Source organism: Pristiophorus japonicus, chromosome 2, assembly GCF_044704955.1.
Source record: "Pristiophorus japonicus isolate sPriJap1 chromosome 2, sPriJap1.hap1, whole genome shotgun sequence".
NCBI lineage: Eukaryota > Metazoa > Chordata > Chondrichthyes > Pristiophoridae > Pristiophorus > Pristiophorus japonicus.
This window is the reverse complement of record NC_091978.1, coordinates 356,369,017-356,396,842: the sequence shown is the minus strand read 5'-3', so window position 1 is coordinate 356,396,842 and position 27,826 is coordinate 356,369,017. Positions and strand designations below refer to the sequence as shown.

Below are 27,826 nucleotides of genomic sequence, written 5' to 3'. Positions count from 1 at the left end.
AAAGAAAGAAGGCAGGAATTAACTTGACCACCCGGAGATGGATGGCAGATGTACAGATATAGTACGATATGAATTTAAGAATGTTTAGTAATTTAGAGCAGTGTAAGATTGCCTATGCAATGATAGGAATATATGTATTAGTAACTGGGGTGAGGAAAAAAATCTACCTGTGCAGCAATTAAAAGAGGCACAGGCTGGGTAATACCCGTGAGTAAGAAGAATCTACTGGTATAACCATTAAGGAAAGCACCGATGAGATAACAAGCAAAACGGCTGTGAGATAAAAGTTAGTGTCATGTATCTTACATTATTATATATAACTGTATCCGAACATGCTATACATGACTGTAATAAGATATGACCTGTAACCACCAGCATACCTTACCACCAGGGGTGCACTTGCAAGAGACAGGTATATAAGGACAGGTCTCAGGCAAGTGCAGCATTCCAGAGCTGTGAAATAAAGGTGCAGGTCCAGAGTCACCTTGACTTCACTACATGCCTTGTGTGAATCATAGAAAACATAGAAAATAGGTGCAGGAGTAGGCCATTCGGCCCTTCTAGCCTGCACCGCTGTACTGAGGGGACAGGACTTTACAGTGGCGACGGGTTACGGGATTACAGAATCCACAGAATGGCGAACAACAGATCAGATGAAAAGTACAATGCGGGAGACAATTGGGAGGACTTTATAGAAAGGCTCCAGCAAAGCTTTGTAACCAAAGACTGGTTAGGCGATGATAAGGCAGACAAGAGAAGAGCCCATCTCTTGACCAGCTGTGGCTCGAAAACATACGCTTTAATGAAGGATCTGTTGGCACCCGAGAAACCAGCAAGCAAGTCGTTTCAAGAATTGAACACACTGGTAAGAGACCACCTGAAGCCAGCGAGTAGCCTACACATGGCCAGACACAGGTTCTACAACTAGAGACGCTATGTGAGCCAGAGCATACTCGACTTCGTGGCGGAACTTCGGAGGTTGGCTAGTTTATGTGAGTTCTCCGATAACTGAGGAGAGAAATGCTGAGAGACTTTTTCATTGAAGGAATAGGCCACGCAGGCATATTCCGAAAGCTCATAGAGACCAAGAACCTGACCTTAGAGGCAGCAGCACTGGTTGCACAGTCATTCTTGGTAGGGGAAGAAGAAACGAGGTTGATTTAGAATGCAGGTACGACAACTAACGAAATATCGGAAGATGTTCACAGCACTAAACAAGCTGCTACCCCCACACACAGACAAAACCGGGAGAACAGGCTCTCGACAGCAGGCAGAAGCCATCAAGCTGCTACCCCCACACACAGACAAAACCAGGAGAACAGGCTCTCGACAGCAGGCAGAAGCCATCAAGGGCCACAGGAACGGCCGTTCACACCTCATCAACCCACAATGCGAGCAATCAACTACAAACTGAGAGAAGCTCAAGAGAGATCAGCCAGACACAGCTTATTCTTTGGGAACTCTTTGAACAATGGAACAGGTCTGTGCTGGAGGTGTGGGGGTGGGCACTCATCAAGGGGATGTCAATTTCAGCAGGCTGTTTGCAGAAATTGTGAATATACAGCGCATTTGGCCCGCATGTGCAAAAAAATGGCAGCTTGGCTGGTATACGAATCGGATGGGTCGGAAAGCAGACCAGAAGATGGTTGTGACTGTACCCAGGACACTGGTGTACAGCGGGTCAACACGATCAATGGCCGCTGCTCCTACAACAGGACGCCTCCTATAATAATGAGGGTCCTACTCAACGGGATATCTGTCAACATGGAGCTGGATATGGGAGCGAGTCAATCTCTCATGGGCGCTCAACAATTTGAACAACTGTGGCCGCATAAAAGAGACAGACCAAAACTCACAAGGGTCAATACCGACCTATAAGGACCTATACCAAAGAAATCGTATCAGTCCTCGGCAGCGCCATGCTCTCTGTCACACACAAAGGGACAGTGAACCGACTTCCCCTGTCCCCGGAGACCCCCCAGCACTGCTGGGGAGAAGCTGGCTGGCAAAACTAAACTGGAAATGGGATGATGTCCATGCCATGTCATTAGAGGAACGGACCTCCTGCTCAACAGTTATAAAGCGATTTGAACATCTCTTTCAGCCAGGTGTGGGCACTTTCAAAGGGGCCAAAGTCAAAATCTACATCACACAGGATGCTAGACCGGTCCATCACAAGGCCAGAGCTGTACCCTATGTGATGAGGGAAAAGATTGAACACGAACTAGACAGGCTTCTGCGGGAAGGCATTATATCACCTGTGGAATTTAGCAACTGGGCAAGTCCCATCGTCCCAGTCATGAAGCCTGATGGATCCGTACGAATCTTTGGGGACTACAAATCTACCATGAACAGAGTCTCCTTACAGGATCAGTACCCGCTGCCCAGAGCGGAGGACTTATTTGCCACATTGGCTGGAGGTAAACTTTTCTCAAAACTAGACCTCACATCTGCGTATATGACGCAAGAATTGACCGAGGAATCCAAGCTACTCACCACCATCAACACACATCGAGGCCTTTTCATGTACAATTGATACCCATTCGGCATCAGGTCGGCAGCTGCCATATTCCAGCACAACATGGAGAGTCTGCTCAAGTCCATCCCGGGATGGTTGTATTCCAAGATGACATACTTATCACGGGCAGGGACACCGACTCCCATCTCTGTAATTTGAAGGAAGTACTAAAGCGGTTGGATCGGGCAGGCCTACGAGTCAAGAAATCCAAGTGCCTGTTTCTCGCACCCGAGGTTGAATTTTTGGGCAGAAGGATTGCCGCTGATGGAATCTGCCCAACAGAGTCCAAAACAGAAGCAATTCGCCTGGCACCCAGGCCCCGGAATGTCTCAGAACTGCGCGCCTTTCTTGGGCTACTCAATTACTTTGGGAACTTTATGCAGAACTTAAGCACGCTGCTGGAGCCTCTCCACATGCTACTCTGGAAGGGGTGCGATTAGTTTTGGGGGGATGCCCAGGAACGCGCTTTCAATAAGGCACGCAACCTTCTGTGTTCCAACAGTGTTTTGACTTTCTTTGACCCAGGTAAAAAGTTAGTTCTCACCTGCGATGCGTCCGCATATGGGGTCGGGTGCGTTTTGCAACATGTCAATAGTGTGGGCAAATTACAACCCATAGCTTATGCCTCCAGGTCACTTTCGCGGGCGGAGTGCGGGTACGGAATGGTAGAGAAGGAGGCGCTTGCGTGCGTATACGGTGTCAAAAAGATGCACCAATACCTTTTCGGGGCCAAGTTCGCATTAGAAATCGACCACAAGCCCCTCATGTCCCTGCTATCCGAGAGCAAGGCAATAAACGCCAATGCCTCGGTGCGAATTCAACGGTGGGCACTCGTGCTGATGTCCTACGACTACACAATAATGCACAGACCAGGCACAGACAACTGTGCCGACGCGCTCAGCAGGCTACCCCTGGCGACCACGGACGGGTCTGACGAACAGGACTGTGAGATAGTCATGGCAATCAATGCCTTTGAGTCCACAGGTTCGCCCATGACGGCTCGCCAAATCAGAGCCTGGACGGCCAGCGACCCCACGTTATCCTTAGTAAAAAGATGTGTCCTAACCGGTGACTGGGCAGAGGCTCGCGATGCCTGCCCCGAGGAATTAAAACCCTTTCACAGGCGCACGCATGAGCTATCACTACAAGCAGACTGCCTGATGTGGGGCAGCTGAGTAGTCATGCCTCTGCAAGGTAGAGAGGCATTTGTCCGGGAGCTCCACCGCGAGCACCCGGGGATCATTCTCATGAAGGCCATAGCCAGATCCCACGTCTGGTGGCCTGGTATTGACGCGGACTTGGAGCTCTGCGTCCGAAGGTGCACCATTTGTGACCAACTCAGCAATGCCCCCAGGGAGGCTCTACTGAGCCCCTGGCCCTGGCCTACCAAACCGTGGTAGCGGGACTATGCGGGCCCATTCATGGGCAAAATTTTCCTCATAGTTGTAGATGCATTTTCAAAGTGGATCGAATGCACCATTTTAAACTCGAGCACAACCTCCACCACTGTGGAGAGCCTCACAACCATGTTTGCAATGCAAGGAATCCCTGACACATTGGTCAGTGACAATGGTCAGTGCTTCACCAGCGCAGAATTCCAAGACTTTATAATTGACCACGGCATAAATCACGTCAAGGCGGCACCGTTCAAGCCGGCCTCCAACGGCCAGGCGGAGAGAGCAGCCCATCATTAAACAAGGCATGCTTAAAATCCAAGGTCCCACGCTGCAGGGTCGCCTGTCGCGACTGCTGCTGGCATACAGATCTCGTCCGGACTCACTGACTGGGTTCCCCCCCGCGCAACTGTTGATGAAAAGGACTTTAAAAACAAAGCTTTCATTAATCCTCCCAGACATGCATGAAATCGTTGAGGCAAAGCGCCGTAAGCTGACTGAGTACCATGACAGAAATTTGAGGGGGAGATGGAATGAGATAGGGGACAAAGTGTTTGTACTAAATTATGGCAGGGGTCTCAAATGGCTTGCAGGGACAGTAACGGGCAAGGAAGGAAACAGGCTACTGGTAGTACAAATGGACAATGGCAGAACCTGCCAGAGACATGTAGACCAAGTCAAAAGCAGATTTACCAACAACACTGCGGAACCAGAGGCAGACTACAATGTGGAACTCGCACCACACCTGGTGGACAGACAGAGGGAACAACCTGAGGAAAGGGCAATCCCAACAGACAGCCCAGGCGAGTCAACAACAATCACACCGATCGAAACAGACAGCCCAGGCGAGATACCAGCAACCACACTCAAAGAAAAACAGACACCAAGGCAAACAACTGAACCACAACTCAGACGCTCCACGCGAGAGCGTAGACCACCTGAGAGACTGAACCTATAAAGACAATAAGACCTTGGGGGAGGGTGATGTCGTGTATCTTACATTATTATATATAACTGTATTCTAACATGCTATACATGACTGTAATACGATATGACCTGTAACAAGGAGTAATACGATATGACCTGTAACAAGGAGCAGGGGTGCACTTGCAAGAGACAGGTATATAAGGACAGGTCTCAGGCAAGTGCAGAATTCTAGAGCTGTGAAATAAAGGTGCAGGTCCAGAGTGACCTTGAGTTCACTACATGCCTCGTGTGAATCTGTACTGAGGGGGACATGACTTTACAGTTAGAAGCAGACATCAGTCCACAAGGAACTGAATAAGACAGCCAGTCAATTAAAGACTATACTATGTCTGAAAGGAAGAGAGCCCAATTTGGAACTCGGTCATCTTTGTCAAGCCAGAGAGCTTTCTCAGGGCTAGACAATCTGTTTTATATGCCCCTACAGGAAAGAGGACAGCATGAGAAGGGTCCTGTTCCTGCTCGCCCTGACAGGGATGAGCAGTGGCGACCGAGGAGACATGCAAGCATCCCTCATTTACGGGTGCTCAGGAGAAAGAGCACCGATCGTAACCGCCGGGGGTGGCACCCCAGGTGTGAAAGAATTCGCCATTTACGCCCACGAGGGAAGATGGCCAGGGTGGCTGGGATCTAATTCTACCCGCTACTCCAGCCAGGAAGGTTTTACCTACGGAGAGGCCTCAGTTCCATGCCCCCAGATACGGATCATCGCTGCCCGAGTCAGTGTTACAGAGGGAAAGCGTGTGTGTTTGACTTGCAAAAGAAACATTCCCTGGGATGTTTGTGGTGGCTCAGAAAACTCAGCAAGGGTGCATGGGACCAGGAATCGGACTGGGAAAGACTCGGTAATGATACGTACCGCACCGTCACGGGGACATGGGGAGGAGTAAAAAAATGTGTAGGGACAAATGGTGGGAATCCGAACAAGGAATTTATGTTTGCATGTGGGGATCAGAGAGTATTTGTCCCGCAGGCATATCGATCGCTTTCGCCAGGCAATGGCAAGATGAAGGGAAGGGATGGGGTGGGATTCTAGCCTACATGGGTGCGCGGTCCCACACTCCCCACCCCCAATTAATGCCACTGAACTGAGAGCACACATTAAGAAACCCCTACCCACAACCCCGCCAATACACACAGTAATAGAAAGGTGTCCTACCACCATCAAGGGACCAGGGAACGGATTAGTATTGATACCGACCAAAAAGGTGTTATACCAGGGGGTACATTATGCACTAGCTTCAGTAATTTTAAACCTTACCGAGATACACCTACCTGCATGGATGCGAAGGAAACAGAGCTGCTATACCAGGCCCTACTTAGAGACATGTTCAAGAAATTTTCTGAGTTAGACTTTGGGAATGTAGACAAGGCGGACCTATACACCCTAAATACTAGGGATACCATGGGCTCGGGGAGACCTAGAAAGGGAATCATAAACGACGTCTTCACTGCCTACAATACAGAATCCTCTGTAATAAATATCCTAGATGACATAGCACTGCAAACACAGATAAATGGTTTAAAGAACCAACTGAGAAAAATCCTGAAACAAGAGAACACAGTAGTAGGTTCAGAATTACATGAGGACCAGGCTATGACTGTCCATTTAAAAGAAAAAGTGGCTGAGCTGGAAAAACATGCACAGACAGTGGATGCACTCATACGGGAGGGTAGAAACGCTTTGGACCAGGCTGCACAGAATGAGGTGTGCATACTGTATGGGCAAGGGCTGCAACAACCTGGAGGATTTAAAACAAGGTTTAGTCCCCTCCTGGATCAGGAACAAGCAGCTCGCAGCCCTCCACCCATACAGCAATTCACTAAGCCCATACATAGAAACATAGAAACATAGAAAATAGGTGCAGGAGTAGGCCATTCGGCCCTTCGAGCCTGCATCACCATTCAATAAGATCATGGCTGATCATTCACCTCACCCCTTTCCTGCTTTCACTCCATACCCCTTGATCGCTTTAGCCGTAAAGGCCATATCTAACTCCCTCTTGAATATATCCAATGAACTGGCATCAACATCTCTCTGTGGTAGGGAATTCCACAGGTAAACAACTCTCTCAGTGAAGAAGTTTCTCCTCATCTCAGTCCTAAATGGCTTACCCCTTATCCTTAGACTATGTCCCCTGGTTCTGGACTTCCCCAACATCGGGAACATTCTTCCTGCATCTAACCTGTCCAGTCCCGTCAGAATTTTATATGTTTCTATGAGATCCCCTCTCATCCTTCTAAACTCCAGTGAATACAGGCCCAATAGATCTAGTCTCTCCTCATATGTCAGTCCTGCCATCCCAGGAATCAGTCTGGTGAACCTTCGCTGCACTCCCTCAATAGCAAGAACGTCCTTCCTCAGATTAGGAGAACAAAACTGTACACAATACTCCAGGTGAGGGCTCACCAAGGTCCTGTACAACTGCAGTAAGACCTCCCTGCTCCTATACTCAAATCCTCTCGCTATGAAAGCCAACATACCATTTGCCTTCTTCACCGCCTGCTGTACCTGCATGCCAACTTTCAATGACTGATGTACCATGACACCCAGGTCTCGTTGCACCTCACCTTTTCTTAATCTGCCACCACTCAGATAATATTCTGTCTTCGTGTTTTTGCCACCAAAGTGGATAACCTCATATTTATCCACATTATACTGCATCTGCCACGCGTTTGCCCATTCACCTAACCTGTCCAAGTCACCCTGTAGCCTTTTAGCATCCTCCTCATAGCTCACACCGCCACCCAGCTTATTGACATCTGCAAACTTGGAGATATTACACTCAATTCCCTCATCTAAATCATTAATGTATATTGTAAAGAGCTGGGGTCCCAGCACTGAGCCCTGCGGCACTCCACTAGTCACTGCCTGCCATTCTGAAAAGGACCTGTTTATCCCGACTCTCTGCTTCCTGTCTGCCAACCAATTCTCAATCCACGTCAGTACATTACCCCCAATACCATATGCTTTGATTTTGCACACCAATCTCTTGTGTGGGACCTTGTCAAAAGCCTTTTGAAAGTCCAAATACACCACATCCACTGGTTCTCCCTTGTCCACTCTACTAGTTACATCCTCAAAAAATTCGAGAAGATTTGTCAAGCAGGATTTCCCTTTCATAAATCCATACTGACTTGGACCGATCCCGTCACTGCTTTCCAAATGTGCTGCTATTTCATCTTTAATAATTGATTCCAACATTTTCCCCACTACTGATGTCAGGCTAACCAGTCTATAATTCCCCATTTTCTCTCTCCCTCCTTTCTTAAAAAGTGGTGTTACATTAGCTACCCTCCAATTCATAGGAACCGATTCAGAGTCGATAGACTGTTGGAAAATGATCACCAATGCATCCACTATTTCTAGGGCTACTTCCTTAAGTACTCTGGGATGCGGACTATCAGGCCCCGGGGATTTATCGGCCTTCAATCACATCACTTTCCCCAACACAATTTCCTGCCTAATAAGGATTTCCTCTTTCTCACTCGACCCTCGGTCCCCTAGTATTTCCTGAAAGTGATTTGTGTCTTCCTTCGTAAAGAAGAACCAAAGTATTTGTTTAACTGGTCCGTCATTTCTTTGTTCCCCATTATAAATTCACCTGAATCTGACTGCAAGGGACCTACTTTTGTTTTCACTAATCTTCCGGCCACCACACGTTAAAAAAATCCATGCACAGGCATCTTCCAGCCTTCAATATGTAGTTCGGGACCTAGAATGTCAGATCCCTCATTGAAACATCTGGTGTGGAAGCAGGTCATCCTCGATATGAGGGTCTGCCTAATACTATACTATACAGGCCTGGGGGGGTGGCCAGGAGGGGAACCCCTAAAGTGGCTCTGGATGGGGACCTGGAGGATCAGGTGCGGCTGTTACGGCAAGGAAGATAAGGCATCCCAGCCTCCAAAAGGGCGCACGTGGACTCCAAGTCCGAGATCACAATATCCTTGGCCAGTCCCATTGCTCGACGGGTGTTCATCCCATTTTCCCGGTGCGCAGGGCAGGAGGGTGTTTAAGAAGCATCCCAAGTAGTGCTTACACTTGCTGCCTCGATATCAACGTGTGTGTGTGTGTGTGTGTGTGTGTGTGTGTGAAGGGTGTGGGGGGGCGGTGGGGGGGGGAGGTGTTCCCCATCTACAAGATGCACTGCAGCAACTCGCCAAGACTTCTTCGACAGCATCTCCCAAACCTGCGACCTCTACCACCTAGAAGGACAAGGACAGCAGGTGCATGGGAACACCATCACCTGCAAGTCCCCCTTAAGGTCACGCACCATCCTGACTTGGTGTTTCTTCATTGTCATTGGGTCAAAATCCTGGAACTCCTTCCCTAACAGCACTGTGTGGGTACCTTCATCACACAAATTATACGGAAAAGAAAAAAGAATTCATAATGTCTGTGCGTCATTTAATGTGCATTGCAGAATGATACAGCTAGTGCATGAGCGTACTGTGGCTGCAGAGTGTGCTAGCTCCAAGATGCACTGCAGTAACTCGCCAAAGCTTCTTTGGCAACACCTCCCGAACCCGCAATCTCCACCATCTTGAAAGACAAGGGCAACAGGTGCATGCTGATATCATCTCCGCGTTCCCCTTTTTGTCACACACTATTCTGGCTTGAACATGTATCACCGTTTCTTCACCACCGCTAACTTGAACAAAATTAACGCAGCAGGACTGGCTGTGGGGTTGGCGGCTACGTGCAGTGAAATTATGAATGCGATTTTTAATAAATATATTGATAATTTCACGACACACATTACACAAAAGGTAATTTCCCCCATTCCTCACCTCTAACTGTGTCACTGCACCCGCTCGCTTACAACACATCTACCTCCTTGGAACCCCATAGTACAAAACATGGGCAGGAAGGGCTGCAAACAGTGACACCACAATTCCTGGCCAGAATGGAGATGATTGGGTAATTCCCCCGCCAATCACGCTTGGAGACCGCACTGCTGTACGTGACTGGGATTGATTTTACACACATCGTCTGCATGTAACTATCCTGCACTCACTGCATTTTGCTGGAGAAAAAACTGTGCTTTTATTAAGGAGCTCTTTCATAATGCGCAACAAAAATATATTCCAGTGAAAACGAAGAGCGGTAAGAGAAGGGATAACCAACCGTGGATAACCAAGGAAATAAAGGAAAGTATCAAATCAAAGACCAATGCGTATAAGGTGGCCAAGGTTGGTGGGAAACTAGAGTATTGGGAAGATTTTAAGCAACAGCAAAGAATGACTAAAAAAGCAATAAAGAAAGGGAAGATAGATTACGAAGGTAAACTTGCGCAAAATATAAAAACAGATAGTAAAAGCTTTTACCGATATATAAAACAGAAAAGAGTGACTAAAGTAAATGTTGGTCCCTTAGAAGATGAAAAGGGGGATTTAATAATGGGAAATGTGGAAATGGCTGAGACCTTAAACAATTATTTTGCTTCCGTCTTCACAGTGGAAGACACAAAAACCATGCCAAAAATTGCTGGTCATAGGAATGTGGGAAGGGAGGACCTTGAGATGATCACTATCACTAGGGGGGTAGTGCTGGACAGACTAATGGGATTGAAGGTAGACAAGTCCCCTGGTCCTGATGAAATGCATCCCAGGGTATTAAAAGAGATGGCGGAAGTTATCGCAGATGCATTTGTTATAATCTACCAAAATTCTCTGGACTCTGGGGAGGTACCAGCGGATTGGAGAGCAGCTAATGTAACGCCTCTGTTTAAAAAAGGGGGCAGGCAAAAGGCAGGTAACTATAGGCCGGTTAGTTTAACATCTGTAGTGGGGAAAATGCTTGAAACTATCATTAAGTAAGAAATAGCGGGACATCTAGATAGGAATAGTGCAATCAAGCAGACGCAACATGGATTCATGAAAGGGAAATCATGTTTAACTAACTTACTGGAATTCTTTGAGGATATAACGAGCATGGTGGATAGAGGTGTACCGATGGATGTGGTGTATTTAGATTTCCAAAAGGCATTCGATAAGATGCCACACAGGAGGTTGCTACAGAAGATGGGGTACGCGGAGTCGGAGGAAATGTATTAGCATGGATAGAGAATTGGCTGGCGAACAGAAGGCAGAGAGTCGGGATAAATGGGTCCTTTTCCGGTTGGAAGTCAGTGGTTAGTGGTGTGCCACAGGGATCAGTGCTGGGACCACAACTGTTTACAATATACATAGATGACCTAGAAGAGGGGACAGAGTGTAGTGCAACAAAACAAAATTAGATGACACTAAGATTAGTGGGAAAGCGGGTTGTGTAGAGGACTCAGAGAGGCTACAAGGAGATTTGGATAGGTTAAGCGAATGGGCTAAGGTTTGGCAGATGGAATACAATGTCGGAAAGTGTGAGGTCATCCACCTTGGGAAAAAAAACAGTAAAAGGGAATATTATTTGAATGGGGAGAAATTACAACATGCTGTGGTGCAGAGGGACCTGGGGGTCCTTGTGCATGAATCCCAAAAGGTTAGTTTGCAGGTGCAGCAGGTAATCAGGAAGGCAAATGGAATGTTGGCCTTCATTGCGAAAGGGATGGAGTACAAAAGCAGGGAGGTGTTGCTGCAACTGTATAAGGTATTGGTAAGGCCGCACCTGGAGTACTGCGTGCAGTTTTGGTCACCTTACTTAAGGAAGGATATACTAGCTTTGGAAGGGGTACAGAGACGATTCACTAGGCTGATTCGAGAAATGAGGGGGTTAACTTATGATGATAGATTGAGTAGACTGGGTCTTTACTCCTTGGAGTTCAGAAGGATGAGGGGTGATCTTATAGAAACATTTAAAATCATGAAAGGGATAGACAAGATAGAGGCAGAGAGGTTGTTTCCATTGGTGGGGGAGACTAGAACTAGGGGGCACAGCCTCAAAATACGGAGGAGCCAATTTAAAACCGAGTTGAGAAAAAATTTCTTCTCCCAGAGGGTTGTGAATCTGTGGAATTCTCTGCCCAAGGAAGCAGTTGAGGCTGGCTCATTGAATATTTTCAAGTCAAAGATAGATAGATTTTTAAGCAATAAGGGAATTAAGGGTTACGGGGAGAGGGCGGGTAAGTGGAGCTGAGTCCACGACCAGATCAGCCATGATCTTATTGAATGGCGGAGCAGGCTCGAGGGGCTAGATGGCCTACTCCTGTTCCTAATTCTTATGTTCTTATGTTCTTATGAGTTCTGTTTGTCGTAGTTCATCGGGAATCTTTTCTAAAGTAGACTCTGTAGACTGTTTGCTGTAGTGCGCTGTTTAAAGAGACGCTATTAACCATATAATAGATTTTATTTGCTGTAAAATAGACTATTTGCTGCAAGTCTCGCTCTGTCTCCAATGCATTGGCTGACACAGCAGCCTCAATACACACTCTGGGCAGGAAATGGTCTTGTAGGGGGTTACCACCTCCCTTAAACCTGCTTTCACCCCTGATGTCGAGAATATGGCTGTATGCATTTACAAAGGATGGCTCTCAAACTCACGTCACTGAACACAAGAAGAAAACGCTGGAGATGCACAGCAATCTGACCGGTGACTGAGTGAGGAAGATACCCGAGGGGATTTTCCTGGGACTGTACCCGGCGCACTAATCGCTGGACTCAGGGAATCTTGGAAAACTAAATGTGTCAGAGCGCAGGCTGGTAAAATTTGCTGCGTCCCGGCAACAGAGCCAGGAAAATCTTCCCTTAACGTTCCGATGGCGATCTGATCAATTGGCAAAAACCCAACATCAACTTGCATTCATATAGCGCCTTTTAACATGGTAAAACATTCCAAGGAGCTTCACAGGAGCGTTATCAAATAAGATTTGATACCGAGCCACATAAGGAGATATTAAGACAGGGGGGTCACAGAGGTCGGTTTTAAGGAGCGTCTCAAAGGAGGACAGAGAGGTGGAGAGACGGAAAGGCCAAGGGAGGGTATTCCAGAGAACAGGACCCAGGCAGCTGAAGGCTGCAAAATGATTATGAACAAATTTCTGGTCCAAGGTCACGCTTAAAACATTGATCTGTTTTTCTCTGAGCCGCAGATTTATCTGATTTGCATTTGCAGCATATTCTGTCTTTATTTCACATTTTCAGTAGTGATGGGTTTTTCTTTTTAACTGGGCTATGGCAGCGGTAAATTCTGGATTTGTTTTGCTGCAAGTTGACGCTCTTGGAGAGGCAGACTGATAGCTGACACTTGACCTTTGGTGACAATCAGAAGTAGCTTGGACTGCGCTCCGTTTCACTTCTCAGAGAAAGAGCGACTGATAACATAAGATCACCAGCAATGCCCTTTCACTGTGAGTGACGTCTATTTCTGTTCACTGGTGTGATACTGCCAGTTCAGCCTTTGCGCTGTGGTTCTACGGTGGAAACGGGTATCGCCTTACCTTGTTGGTTCCTATCGATTTCTCTCAGTAGAAGCTGCGCACGTTGAGAGATGATCTCGGAAGTCTCACTGGGGTAGACATCTTGCAGAAGGTGCTGAAGTATTCTCTGGTTCAGTGGGCTGTTGAAAGTCATCGTCTGGTACAATCCTGTACAAAGAAACATCATAATGTTACAGGGGTGGAAATTGATTATGGTCCATTTTAACAAAGAAAAAAAGAAACAAAGACTTGCATTTATATAGCGCCTTTCACGACCACCGGACGTCTCAAAGCGCTTTACAGCCAATTAAGTACTTTTGGAGTGTGGTTACTGTTGTAATGTAGGAAATGTGGCAGCCAATTTGCACACAAGCTCCTACATACAGCAGTGTGATAATTACCAGATAATCTGTTTTTTTGTTATGTTGATTGAGAGGTAAATATTAGCCAGGACACCGGGGATAACTCCCCTGCTCTTCTTCGAAATAGTTCCATGAGATCTTTTACATGCACTTGAGAGAGCAGACGGGGCCTCGGTTTAACGTCTCAACTGAAAGACGGCACCTCCGACAGTGCAGCACTCCCTCAGCACTGCACTGGAGTGTCAGCCTAGATTTATGTGCTCAAATCCCTGGAGTGGGACCAGAACTCACAACCTTCTGACTCAGAGGCGAGGGACAGGCCCAGAACCAGTGGTGCGCTAGCCAGAAATTAGTCCTCTGGCCTTACTAACGTTTCTTTTGTATGTGAGCTACCGGCACTGGTCATGTCACAGGTAGCTTGCGTATCTTACTAAGCAGAATATCGAGGGTAGCAGCCTAAAGGTAAGTCCTGGGAGGGGGTTTGGAGTGCCAACTGAGTGTAAGGTGGGGGGCGTTCGGGAAGATTGTAACGTTGGGGGGACGGGGGGGATATCTTTCATCTCCTGGCTCCACAGGAATGTTCAAAAACATTTGAAAAAAGACTTATCTTTTGGTGGTGATCAATCCTGAGGGGAGCTGGGCAGTCTTTGCTAAATTGAAACTAACTTCTGCAAGGGTCCTAAAATGCCCATCATTTACATATGTCAGGGGCCTAACGCCTGCTTTAGGCGGCCGACTGGGACACCTGCAAAGCTGTTGTAATGTATGCACCTGTGAGCATGCTCACAGGTTTGTGGAACTGTTGCTGTCTGGAAGAGTCCGTGTTCCATGTTTATGTGGCATGTGTCAGGTTGCAGCCCCTGTTCCAATATTTAAAGGGGCTGCTCCTCAAATTCTGGCTGCACTTCAGTCCCACACTCCTGATCTTTGGGCACCCTGTGCGGAGGGGAGCGGGTAGGTCGGAAGGCCTCCTCATAGGTCTGCTCCTGGGCATGGCCAAGGGGGCCATCAGCCGGTCCAGGCAGCGGGTGGTCAAGGGGGTCGTTCAGCCCAACTGCCTGCCTCTCTTCCGCGGTTACATCCGAGCCAGGGTGTCCCTGGCGGTGTCCACCAGTATGCTCGCGGCCTTCCGCGAGAGGTGGGCACCGGAAGGACTGGAGTGCATCATCACCTGTGGCAACCAAATTTTAATTTGACTGTTTAGTGTCCAAAGTTTAATTTGTTAATTTGTCGGTTCTAGTGCCCTTTTAAGGGGAGTGCTTGATTTATAGTTTAATTAAAATAGTTGTGGAGCTGTTGCACTGTGAGTGGCTTAACCAGTCAGGTGATGTTCAAAAGACTCAATAAAATCCCAGTTAATTGAGTTCAGTTCTCCACGATGAGGCTTGCGTTGTGAACCTGGTGGATGAACTGGTAGGGTTCAGTTTGATTGTTAAACCGTTGCCAATAAACCAGCTAGTTCTTTGCAGCAAATGTGTAGCTGTGAATTCTTAAGCAAAGAAGCCATGAAGCAAATACACCACAGGGGACACTGCCCCAAAATAAGTCCTTTTTACCCCCATTTTTTGCCTGGAAAATAAGTGCAACGAGGACCAATTTCTACACCATACCGGAGCTACCGAGAGCTTACTGATAAAAGCACTGGGACCGTGAGCATGTAGGTAAACTACAGGATAGGGTTAAGACTCCACTGTGTTTGATACCAGGCAAATCTTCAAAAGAGCGTTCTTGCGGTTTGAAATACTGAAAGGCAGAGGGCGCAGCGTAATAAAGGGTCAAAGCTTAAGGAAATGATAAAAAAAATGCAATTTCCTCTTCTTGCAACACTGGTGCACAACAGAGGTGTTAAATCCAGAAGGCAAAGGTCCTGAATGAAAACACATAAAGAAACACTTGCAATGAAATAGTGCCTTGCATGTCCCAAAGTGCTTCAGAACTATTGAACTACGATCACAACCAGCAATGAGATACCTGAGTTAATCTGTTTTTTGAAAGTGTTGGCTCAGGAATAATTGTTGGCTGGATCATTGGGCGAATTCCCCTGCTCTTCTAATAGAAAGAACTTGCATTTCTGTAGTGTCTTTCGCCAGCCCAGGACACCCCAAAGCGTTTTATAGGCAATGAAGTACTATTGAAGTGCAGTCACTGCTGTAATGTAGGAAACGCGGCAGCGAAATTGTGCACAGCAAGCTCCCACAAGCAGCTATGCGATACATGGCCAGTCAATCTGTTTGCGGACTAGTTGATTGAGGGATATGTTTTGACCTGGACATTGGGAGAACATCCCTGCTCTTCTTCCAATAGTGCCGTGGGATCTTTTACGCTCACCGAGGGCGAGACTGCGGCCACTGAGCCAAGGCTGACACCAGTAGTGTCGTGGGATCTTTAACATCCACCTGAACAGAGAGACAGGACCTCGATGGGTTTAACATCTCATTGAAAAGATAGCACCTGTGGCAATGCAGCGCTCCCCCAGTATCTCACTGATGTATCAGGCCAGATTATTTCCAAGACTTTCTGACTCCAGTAAGAGTGATACCACTAAACCAAGCTGTTGCTAAGCTTAGAAACAAGGCTTGATATGAGATAATCCACTTTACTTGGACATTTTTTTGATGTTCAGGTACAAGGAAGCAGTATTACCACTTAAGAAAGAGATAGTTATAAGAAAAGACAAAGGAACAGTGCACAAAGCCAAGATTAAGGAAAGGTTCAGTCAGACAGTTAAAGTAAACATAAATACCGGGAAATGACCCAGTCCAAAAGATAGGGCTTCTCCAATGAGCCTGAGGGGACTGGGACAATGTGGATCGATAGCTCTTTCGAAGAGCGGACAGAGATGTGATGGATCGAATGGCCTCCTTCTGTGTTGCAAATTAGAGGTGATCCAGAACTCGGCTGCCTGTATCCTACCTCTTACCAAGTCCCGTTCACCAATCACCCCTGTCCTTGCTGACCCACTTTGGCTTCTGGTTATGCGACGCCTCGATTTCAAAATTCTCATCCTTATTTTCAAATCCCTCCATGGACTCGCCGCTCCCTATCTCTGTAATCTCCTTCAGCCCCCCCCGCCCCCCCCCCCCCCCAGAGATGTCTGCGCTCCTCTAATTCTTCCCTCCTGAGCATCCCTGATTGTAATCGCTCAAACATTGTTGGCCGTGCCTTCTGTTGCCTGGGCCCCAAGCTCTGGAACTCCCTGCCTAAACCTCTCCGCCTCTCTACCTCTCTTTCCTCCTTCAAGACGCTCCTTAAAACCTATCTCTTTGACCAAGCTTCTGGGTCACCTGTGCTAATTCCCACTTAAGTGGCTCGGCCTCAAATTTTTAGCACATAATGCTCCTGTGAGGAGCCTTGGGACGTTAAAGGTGCAATATAAATATAAATTGTTGTTGTTATTGTAAAACTTTACAAGCGGAATTTTCTATTTTGATGTGGACTGAAATCGGGCGATATTGGATCGTCTACCCATTCTAAAAACCGCTCGAGTTTCCATTCCACTGACCTCGGGTGGGGTGAATAATGGACGGCCAATCCGATATTGCCAATTTTACGTTCCATCCTGCATCCAAATTGAAAATTCCGGCCGTTGATTCCGGCAATGCTGTAGCCCTGTCTCTGACTTATGCTCCTGGCAAATCCCCCCCAAATGGGAGCAGGGGATCACAGAAACACCCCAACTACAGAAGGTTGCTGGCCGGGGTGTGCTTTTTCATTCCATTGCGGCCGAGTGAAACAAAGGGACATCCATCAGCAGTCCAAGCACAACGCTCAGAGGCCATCCTTACGTACTTGCAACATTATTATTGCAGCTTTATCTAGAAATGACTTGTGGTTGACTTCCCGGACATTTCATAGAATCATAGAAATTTACAGCACGGAAGGAGGCCATTTCGGCCCATCGTGTCCGTGCCGGCCGACATGAACTCTTAACCTCTGGGTTGCTAGTTATGACCTGCTGCTACTCTGCTTTGAACTTACAAAAAAAAACATACTTATTTGCACAAAGGCCACATATTTGTAAAACTTGATTTGAATTGGGGTTTGTGGCCGATATGAGAATTGACAATTATTTTTCTCCCTTGGGAGAACCCGAGTTGAGGATGCAGCCTACACACAGCAGCCTATATGTGCATCAATACGATGATGGGAACAGTCTTTCTTCCTCGCCTCTGAGTCAGAAGGTTGTGGGTTCAAGTCCCGCTCCAGAGACCTAAGCACAAAAAACCAGGCTGACACTCCCAGTGCAGTGCTGAGGGAGTGCTGCACTGCCGGAGGTGCCGTTTTATGGATGAAAGATCCCATGGCATTATTTCGAAGAAGAGAAGAGGAGTTATCCCAGGTGACCTGGCCAGTATTTATCCCTCGATCAACATCACTAAAACAGATTATCTGGTCATTATCACATTGCTGTTTGTGGAAACTTGCTTGTGCGCAAATTGGCTGCCGTGGTTCCTGTTATATATGTGGACTTGTATTTACTCTGTACAGCCACCAGAGGGCTCATTCCCCGGAGTCCCAAGGGATTTAAGAAGGCTTCACAGGTTGGAGAGGCAGTCTGGAGACCTGCAATAAAAAACTACGGTCACACTTTACTTTGAGCTCACAGTGTTCAGTCTGACTCTTTCTCCATACACAACAACTGGTGACGAGATACAGATAACGAATCCAAAGATGCAGAGAACAGTGGGCATCCTGGAGAAATTTTCAGAGGGAGATGATTGGGAAACTTTTGTGGAGCGACTTAACCAATACTGCGTGGCCAACGCGCTAGATGGGGAAGAGAGCGCTGCCAAACGTAGAGCGATCCTCCTCACCATCTGTGGGGCACCAACATATGGCCTCGTGAAGTATCTGCTCACTCCAGCGAAATCCACAGAGAAATTGTACTACGATTTGTGCTCACTGGTCCGAGAACATTTGAACCCGAGGGAAAGCGTTCTGATGGCGAGGTACCAGTTCTACACCTACAAAAGGTCTGAAGGCCAGGAAGTGGTGAGTTATGTCACCGAGCTCAGATGTCTTGCAGGACATTACGAATTTGAAGGATATTTGGAGCACATGCTTAGAGACTTTTTCGTACTTGGCATTGGCCATGAAACCATACTTCGCAAGCTTTTGACTGTAGAGACCCCAACCTTGAGTAAGGCCATAGCGATAGCCCAGGCGTTCATTGCCACCAGTGACAATACTAAGCAAATCTCTCAGCACACAAGTGCTGCTACAAGTACTGTGAGCAAAGTGATGTTGTTTTCGAATCATAACGTCGAGGACAGGTCACACATACCTGCGGTTACACGTCCACAGATGTCTCAGAGTCCACCATCAAGGGTGATGAATGCAAGGCCATTAACACCTTGTTGGCACTGCGGGGGTGATCATCGTTTCCATTCATGCCGATTCAAAGGATACGTTTGCAAGGGCTGTGGCCAATGGGAGTGTGCAGGCGTGCTGCTAAGCCTGTTAAACCTGCAAACCACCACTTTGCAGAGGAGGACAGAATCACGGAGGATTACTACAAACCAGAGCCTCAGATAGAGAGGTAGAGGTGCATGGGGTACACACATTCACCACAAATTGTCCCCCAATAATGCTGAATGTTGAACTAAATGGACTCCCAGTGTCAATGGAACTGGACACGGGTGCGAGCCAGTCCATCATGGGCAAAAAGATTTTCGAAAGGTTGTGGTGCAACAAGGCCTCAAGGCCAGTCTTAATTCCAGTTCGCACGAGACTAAGAGCTTACACTAAAGAACCAATTCCTGTAATCGGCAGTGCTACCATAAAGGTCTCCGACGATGGAGCAATGCACAAGCTACCACTCTGGGTGGTACCGGGCGATGGTCCCACGCTGCTCGGCAGGAGCTGGCTGGGAAAAATACGCTGGAACTGGGATGACATCCAAACGCTATCGCCCGCTGACGACACTTTGTGTACCCAGGTCTTAAACAAATTTCCTTCGCTGTTCCAACCAGGCATCGGGAAATTCCAAGAAGCAAAAGTGCAGATCCACCTAATTCCGGGGGCGCGACCCATCCATCACAAGGCGAGAGCAGTACCATACATGATGAGAGAAAGGATAGAGATCGAGCTAGACCGGCTGCAAAGAGAGGGAATCATTTCACCGATCGAGTTCAGCGAGTGGGCCAGTCCTATTGTCCCAGTCCTCAAGGGAGACGGCACCATCAGAATCTGTGGCGATTACAAAGTAACTATCAATCATTTCACCCTGCAGGACCAATACCCACTACCAAAAGCCGATGACTTCTTTGCAATGCTGGCGGGAGGAAAGATGTTCACGAAGCTGGATCTGACTTCAGCCGACATGACGCAGGAACTGGAGGAATCATCGAATGCCCTCACCTGCATCAACACGCACAAAGATCTTTTTGTTTATAACAGATGCCCATTTGGAATCCGATCAGCGGCGGCGATATTCCAGAGAAACATGAAAAGTTTACTGAAGTCGGTCCCGCACACCGTGGTCTTCCAGGACGACATCTTGGTCACAGGACAGAACACAGTCGAGCACCTGCAGAACCTGGAGGAGGTTCTTAGTCGACTCAACCGCGTGGGGCTCAGGTGAGTTTTCCTGGCACCTGAAATGGAGTTCCTGGGAAGGAAGATTGCGGCGGACGGCATCAGGCCCACCAACGCGAAGACAGAGGCAATCGAGAACGCACCGAGGCCACAGAACGTGATGGAGCTGGTTGTTTCTGGGACTCTTGAACTACTTTGGTAACTTCTTACCGGGTCTCAGCACCCTGCTAGAACCAATACATGTCTTACTACGAAAAGGAGGCGAATGGGTTTGGGGCAAAAGCCAAGAAAATGCATTTGTAAAAGCGAGAAAATTGTTATGCTCAAACAAATTGCTTGTGTTGTATGATGCATGTAAGCGTTTGGTACTAGCATGTGATGCGTCGTCATATGGCGTCGGGTGTGTATTGCAACAAACTAATGATTTCAGGAAACTGCAACCGGTTTCTTATGCATCCAGGAGTCTGTCTAAGGCCGAGAGAGCCTACAGCATGATTGAAAAAGAAGCGTTAGCATGTGTCTATGGGGTAAAGAAAATGCATCAATACCTGTTTGGGCTAAAATTCGAATTGGAAACTGACCATAAGCCACTTATATCCCTGTTTTCCGAGAGTAAAGGGATAAATACCAACGCATCGGCCCGCATGCAGAGATGGGCGCTCACATTGTCCCCATACAACTACGCCATCCGCCACAGGCCAGGCACAGAAAACTGCGCCGATGCTCTCAGTAGGCTGCCATTGCCCACCACGGAGGTGGAAATGGCGCAGCCTGCAGATCTGGCCATGGTTATGGAAGCATTTGAGAGTGAAAAATCACCCGTCACTGCCCGGCAGATCAAAACCTGGACAAGCCAGGACCCCTTATTATCTCTAGTCAAAAGCTGTGTGCTTCACGGGAGCTGGTCCAGTGTCCCAGTGGAAATGCAGCAAGAGATAAAGCAGTTCCAGACTGTCTTCTGTGGGGCAGTCGAGCAGTGGTCCCCTAGAAGGGCAGAGACACCTTCATCAATGACCTCCACAGTACCCACCCAGGCATCGTAACGATGAAAGCGATAGCCAGATCCCATGTGTGGTGGCCCGGTATCGATGCGGACTTAGAGTCCTGCATTCACAGATGTAATGTATGCTCGCAGTTAAGCAATGTACCCAGGGAGGCGCCGATAAGTTTATGGTCTTGGCCCTCCAAACCATGGTCTAGGGTACACATCGACTATACAGGCCCGTTCTTGGGTAACATGTTCCTTGTGGTTGTAGACGTGTACTCCAAGTGGATTGAATGTGAGATAATGTCGGCTGGCACGTCTGCTGCCACCACTGAAAGCCTGCGGGCTATGCTTGCCACACACAGCTTACCCGATGTCCTGGTGAGCGACAACGGGCCATGATTTACCAGTGCTGAGTTCAATGAATTCATGACCCGTAACAGGATCGAACATGTCACATCTGCCCCGTTTAATTTACATCCAATGGTCAGGCAGAGAGAGCAGTGCAAACCATCAAGCAAGGCTTGAAGAGGGTAACGAAAAGCTCACTGCAGACTCACCTATCCCGAGTCCTGCTTCGCTACCGCACGAGACCCCACTCGCTCACTGGGATCCCACCTGCTGAACTGCTCATGAAAAGAGCACTTAAGACAAAGCTCTCATTAGTTTACCCTGATCTACATGAACAGATAGAGAGCAGGCAGCTTCAACAAAGTGCATACCATGATAGCACAAATGTGTCATGCGAGATTGAAGTCAATGATCCTGTATTTGTATTGAATTATGGACAAGGTCCCAAGTGGCTTCCCGGCACTGTCGTGGCCAAAGAGGGGAGCAGGGTGTTTCGGGTCAAACTTTCAAATGGACTCATTCACCGGAAACACTTGGATCAAATCAAACTCAGATTCACGGACCACCCTGAGCAACCCACCTTGGACCCTACCTTTTTTGATCCCCCAACACACACACCAGTGGCAACCGGCACCACGGTTGACCACGAAGCAGAACTCATCGTCCATAGCAGCTCTGCAGGGCCCAACACACCAGGCAGCCCAGCAAGGCCAGCTGCACAACAGCCCAGCGAGGGCCCAACAAATGATTCAACAACACCAGCCGTCACACCGAGACAATCAACCAGGGCAAGAAGGGCCACAGATCGACTCACATTGTAAATATTTACACTATTGACTTTGCGGGGGAATGTTGTTATATATGTGGACTTGTATTTGCTCATTCCCCGGAGTCCCATAATCCCTTGGGAGCACAGGTATTTAAGAAGGCATCACAGGTTGGAGAGGCACTCTGGAGACTGCAATAAAAGACTAAGGTCACACTTTGCTTTGAGCTCACAGTGTTCAGTCTGACTTTTTCTCCATACATAACAGTTCCAACATTACAACAGTGACTACACTTCAAAAGTACTTCATTGGCTGGATAGCGCTTTGGGATGTCCTGTGGTCATGAAAGGCGCTATATAAATGCAAGTCTTTCTTTCTTTCAATTAATTTAAGCCGAGAGGAGATTATAAAAGTCATTGCATGTACTTAATGAATATGAAACGAGCATTTCAGGCCCAGAATATTACAGGAATAGCTGTGTGTGGTTGACCACAGCGTGTTTCATTTGTAATACAAGTTAAAGTGCAACGTGATCTGAATGGATGAACTCTGTCTCGATTTATCATGTGGGGAGCAGGGAGGAAAGGGGAGGGGTTTGGAAACAGACAGCCCCGCAAATATGCAATACAAATGAAGTCTCGCGTCAGTTAAGTTACAAGACGCGAGTGACAATATCAAAATTGCTGTGATTTCTGTGACCGTCTTGAAATCCCTTGTTGGCATTTGTTAATCCAATTGATAAATCACGGCGCTCCTCCCTTTCCCCTCATCCACCGATTCTAAACGTTCACCACCCACACACTTCACCTCAAGCCCTGCAGCATTTGACCTTAGATAAGGAGCGGCAGACTCATGTATGGATAGTGAGATGTTTTTTGACGTCACAGGGGCTAGGAATTGATTATGGCTTGGTTTCGGGCCTACAACCAGCGGCGGGCCGACAGCGCGCGTCCCAACTGGGAGGTCCTGTGGCCGGCCCGAAATTGGACCTCGGGCCTCGTTTACACTGTCAGCGCCAGTCGCACCTACACGGGCACACTGCAGTGACACGAGTATCCCGCTGGGTGCCCCGCTGGGAATGGCCCGAAGGCAAGTCCCCGGGATGGCGATTGGAGCGGCAATAAGGCGGAGGGAGATAGCGAGGATTGTGGAGTCAGGGATGCAATCCTGCTGCTCCTTGCTCTACAGTAATGACTTAAAATTTGTTATATTTTTTAAACACTTCGGGGTTGAAATTCGGGTACCGCCGTTTTTGAGGTGGTGTCACCGCCTGAGTGCTGGATTTACCGCCAGGCTTTAGGTGCAGGCCCAAACTGCCAAATTCAGTTTTTACGCCCAAAGATGAGACTGCAGCGCTAAAAGTGGCGTTGCACACTCACCCTCGGGAGCTCAGAAGGCCCAACTCAATTTCTCAATTGGAGGCTGCCGAAATGTTGGTTGAAAAAAACGGGAAGAAAAAAAAAGGAAAACTTCTCCGACCCACACACACACACACACACACACACACACTTCCCCACTGTTAATGAAAACATGCGGAAATAAATAAAGAAAAAAACTTATCTTGCTCTCTGGGCGATTCTGACTGAAATCCGCCATGTTTTCACCGCTTTTTTCAAGCCGGGAAGGCCGCCATGGAGACCAAACAAATCGCGAGAGCGGCCACAAGAGAGCGCGGTAGGCTGGATGATGACACCACGTGGGTGGCGCCAGAGGGCACCAACTGATTTTCTCCGGCGGCGTGGATGCCATTTACCGCCGACGGTAGGACTTTGCCGCCCATTAGCCACCTCCCACCAGCGGTAACGGGGTGGCGTTAGAAACGGAATTTCGACCCTCTAACTCTTGAGGGTGGTGGTCATTGCTCAGGCCCCATCGACTGCTTAAGGATCCCAGTTTCTGCAAGGGCGCCTAAAACAGATAATAGGCCCCTTATTTACAGATGTAAGGATCTAAACCTAAAATTTAGGTGGCCGCCTGCGATGCCTGTAAAGCCGTCTTTACCTGCATGGTGTCGAGATGTTGTGCCCTGAAATTGGTCCTTTTAACCCCTCTTTTCCACTCAGAAAACGGGCGCAGCAAGGACCAATTTCTACCCCTACCATCTTACTGTATTGATCACAGTGCGGATAGGTATTGCTTTCGCTGTTATTTACTGCATCGTACAGATACGGATGCAATATACTGCCAGCACAGTGAAATCCACATTGTCAGTTATTTAAGAAACACATCCCGATTTTCCGAGGCATTATTCATGGCCAAACGTAATAAAATTGTGCCTCCCTCCTCCTACAACTATCTCTCTAATTGCCTCGCGGTCTCATTTTCAAGCCCCATTCCAGAGACTTGAGCACACAATCCTGTCTGACACTCCAGTGCAGTACCGAAGGAGCACTGCACTGTCGGAGGTGCCATCTTTCGGATGGGACATTAAACCATGGCTGCTGTCTCAGGTGGACGTAAAATCTCCCATGGGACTACTTCGAAGAAGAACAGGGGAGTTCCCGGTATCACGGTCAGCATTTATCCCTCAAAATCACTAAAATAGATTATCTGGTAGTTTATCTCATTGCGGGGTTTATGGGACCTTGCTGTGCGCAAATTGGCTGCTGTGTTTCCTACATTACATCGGTGACTGCGCTCCAAAAGTCATTTATTGGCTGTGAAAAACTTTTGGACGTCTTAAGATCACTAAATAAATACAAATTATTTATTTTCTTTTTTTTCTATTATCTTCCATCTCCCTCTTTGCCTGCTCCCACACATGTTGTTTCATTGACTCCATCCCTGTCCGAATCCTGATCTCTTTTTTTCTCCTGCCTTTGTTCTGCAAGAAAAATAGGAAGAGGTTTCCTTTTAGATCAGCCTATGTGACCTTGCTGCAATCCGGTTAGAGTTGCTATGGTAACACTCGTGAGCGATGCTGCAAAAAGGATTTCTTCCCCCCCAGAAAATATGCAAACAAAGCCACAAATGTTACTCTAACTGGTCTTGTTGCTGAATACTATCCCAGCCCGTTGTGTCGCAGGTTTGCTGCCAGCCGAGTTATTGCAGTAGCTTGTGGCTTTCTTCTCCGTGTTTTCCTATTCCGTGGGCTAAACGTCCTTGCTTGCTCACTGAGCGACATAGATTATCTGAAACATTGGCATCTCCCTCATCCCTCAAAAGCCGCCATGGGTACGGCCTTCTTTTCGAGAGCAGTGTTGTCCAATAAAAATGTAAGAATCGCTGATGAGCCACAGAGGTGGCTACGGCAACACGGCCACATCCATGAATTTTAATAGAAAATGCCTCACATGCACACTCACGCAATAAAAGTACACAAGTACTTCATGTGTTTATGTTTACTGCACAAACAGCTACCACCATTCAGTAACCAAGGCAGTAAAGCACTCACAACAATCAAGAAATACTCACATAAGAGCATAAGAAATAAGAGCAGGAGTAGGCCATAAGGCCCCTCGAGCCTGCTCCGTCATTTAATAAGATCATGGCTGAAACGATATGGACTCAGCTCCACTTCCCTGCCCGTTCTCCATAATCCCCTATCCCCTTATCGTTTAAGAAACTGTCTATTTCTGTCTTAAATTTATTCAATGTCCCGGCTTCCACAGCTCTCGGAGGCAGCGAATTCCACAGATCCACAATCCTCTGAGAGAAGAAATTTCTCCTCATCTCTGTTTTATATGGGCGGCCCCTTATTCTAAGATTATGCCCTCTAGTTCTAGTCTCCCCCATCAGTGGAAACATCCTCTCTGCATCCACCTCATCAAGCCCCCTCATAATCTGATACGTTTCGATTAGATCACTTCTCATTCTTCTGAATTCCAATGAGTAGAGGCCCAACCTACTCAACTTTTCCTCATAAATCAACCCCCCCACCCCCGGAATCAACCAAGTGAACCTTCTCTGAACTGCCTTCAAAGCAAGTATATCCTTTCGTAAATATGGAAACCAAAATTCTGCTTAATAAGAACATAAGAAATAGGAGCAGGAGTCGGCCATTCGGCCCCTCAAGCCTGCTCCGCCATTCAATAAGATCATGGCTCATCATCGACCTCAACTCCACTTTCCCGCCTGATCCCCAGATCCCTTGATTTCCCCTAGAGTCCAAAAATCTATCTCAGCCTTGAGGATGTTCGCTGATGACTGTACAGTGTTCAGTGCCATTCGCAACTCCTCAGATAATGAAGCAGTCCATGCCTGCATGCAGCAAGACCTGGACGACATTCAGGCTTGGGCTGATAAGTGGCAAGTAACATTCATGCCACACAAGTGCCAGGCAATGATTAAATCCAACTAGCGAGAGCCTAACCAGCGCCCCTTGACATTCAACAGCATTACCATCGCTGAATCCCCCACCATCAACATCCTGGGAGTCACCATTGACCAGAAACTTAACTGGACCAGCCACATAAATACTGTGGCAACAAGAGTGGGTCAGAGGCTGGGTATTTTGTGGCAAGTGTCTCACCTCCTGACTCCCCAAAGCCTTTCCACCATCTACAAGGCACAAGTCAGGAATGTGATGGAATTCTCTCCAAGTGCCTGGATGACTGCAGCTCCAACAACACTCAAGAAGCTCAACACCATCCAGGACAAAGTAGCCCACTTGAGCGGCACCTCATCCACCACCTTAAACATTCACTCCCTCCATCACTGACGTACCGTGGCTGCAGTGTGTAGCATCTACAAGATGCACTGCAGCAACTTGCAAAGGCTTCTTCAGCAACACCTCCCAAACCCGCGACCTCTACCACCTAGAAGGACCAGGGCAGCAGGCGCATGGGAACACCATCACCTCCAAGTTCCTCTCCAAGTCTCACACCATCCTGACTTGGAAATATATCACCGTTCCTTCAACGTCGCTGTGTCAAAATCCTGGAACTCCCTCCCTAACAGCACTGTGGGAGTACTTTCACTACACGGACTGCAGCGGTTCAAGAAGGTGGCTCACCATTTAGTAATGGGTAATAAATGCTGGCCTTGCCAGCGACACCCACATCCCATGAACGAATAAAAAAAATATCTAATCAAAGACTGAGGAGGTGGAGGGAGTGAATGTTGAAGGTGGTGGATGGGGAGCCGATCAAGCAGGCTGCTTTGTCCTGGATGGTGTCGAGCTTCTTGAGTGTTGTTGGAGCTGCACTCATCCAGGCAAGCAGAGAGTTTTCCATCACATTCCTGACTTGTGCCTTGTAGATGGTGGAAAGGCTTTGGGGAGTCAGGAGATGAGACACTGGCCGCAGAATACCCAGCCTCGGTATTGTTGCCACAGTATTTATGTGGCTGGTCCAGTTAAGTTTCTGGTCAATGGTGACTCCCAGGATGTTATGGTGGGAGATTCGCCGATGGGGCAGAGAATTCACAACCCTCTGAGTGAAGAATTTCCTCTTAATCTAATGACTTACCATTTTACCAACAAACAGGAAAAAAAGGATGCTGTTCATGTATGTATGCTATGTGAATATGAGTAATGAGGTCACATGCCCAACAATGATGACTATTACCCAATTTTTATTTACTAATCAGAAATGCAAGTAGCTTCCTCTGGATTCCCAATTAACCTCATGTGGC

The 27,826-nt window shown here is 47.7% G+C and overlaps 1 protein-coding gene across 1 annotated transcript in view; it reads right to left on the bottom strand.

Annotated features, from left to right (window-relative positions):
* LOC139231758 (uncharacterized) overlaps positions 1-27,826 on the bottom strand; it is a 133,498-nt gene that overhangs the window by 72,298 nt on the left and 33,374 nt on the right. Inside the window, exon 2 of the mRNA XM_070862531.1 lies at positions 13,272-13,418. Coding sequence (XP_070718632.1) covers positions 13,272-13,418 — 147 coding nt within the window. The remainder of the gene's footprint in view (positions 1-13,271; positions 13,419-27,826) is intronic.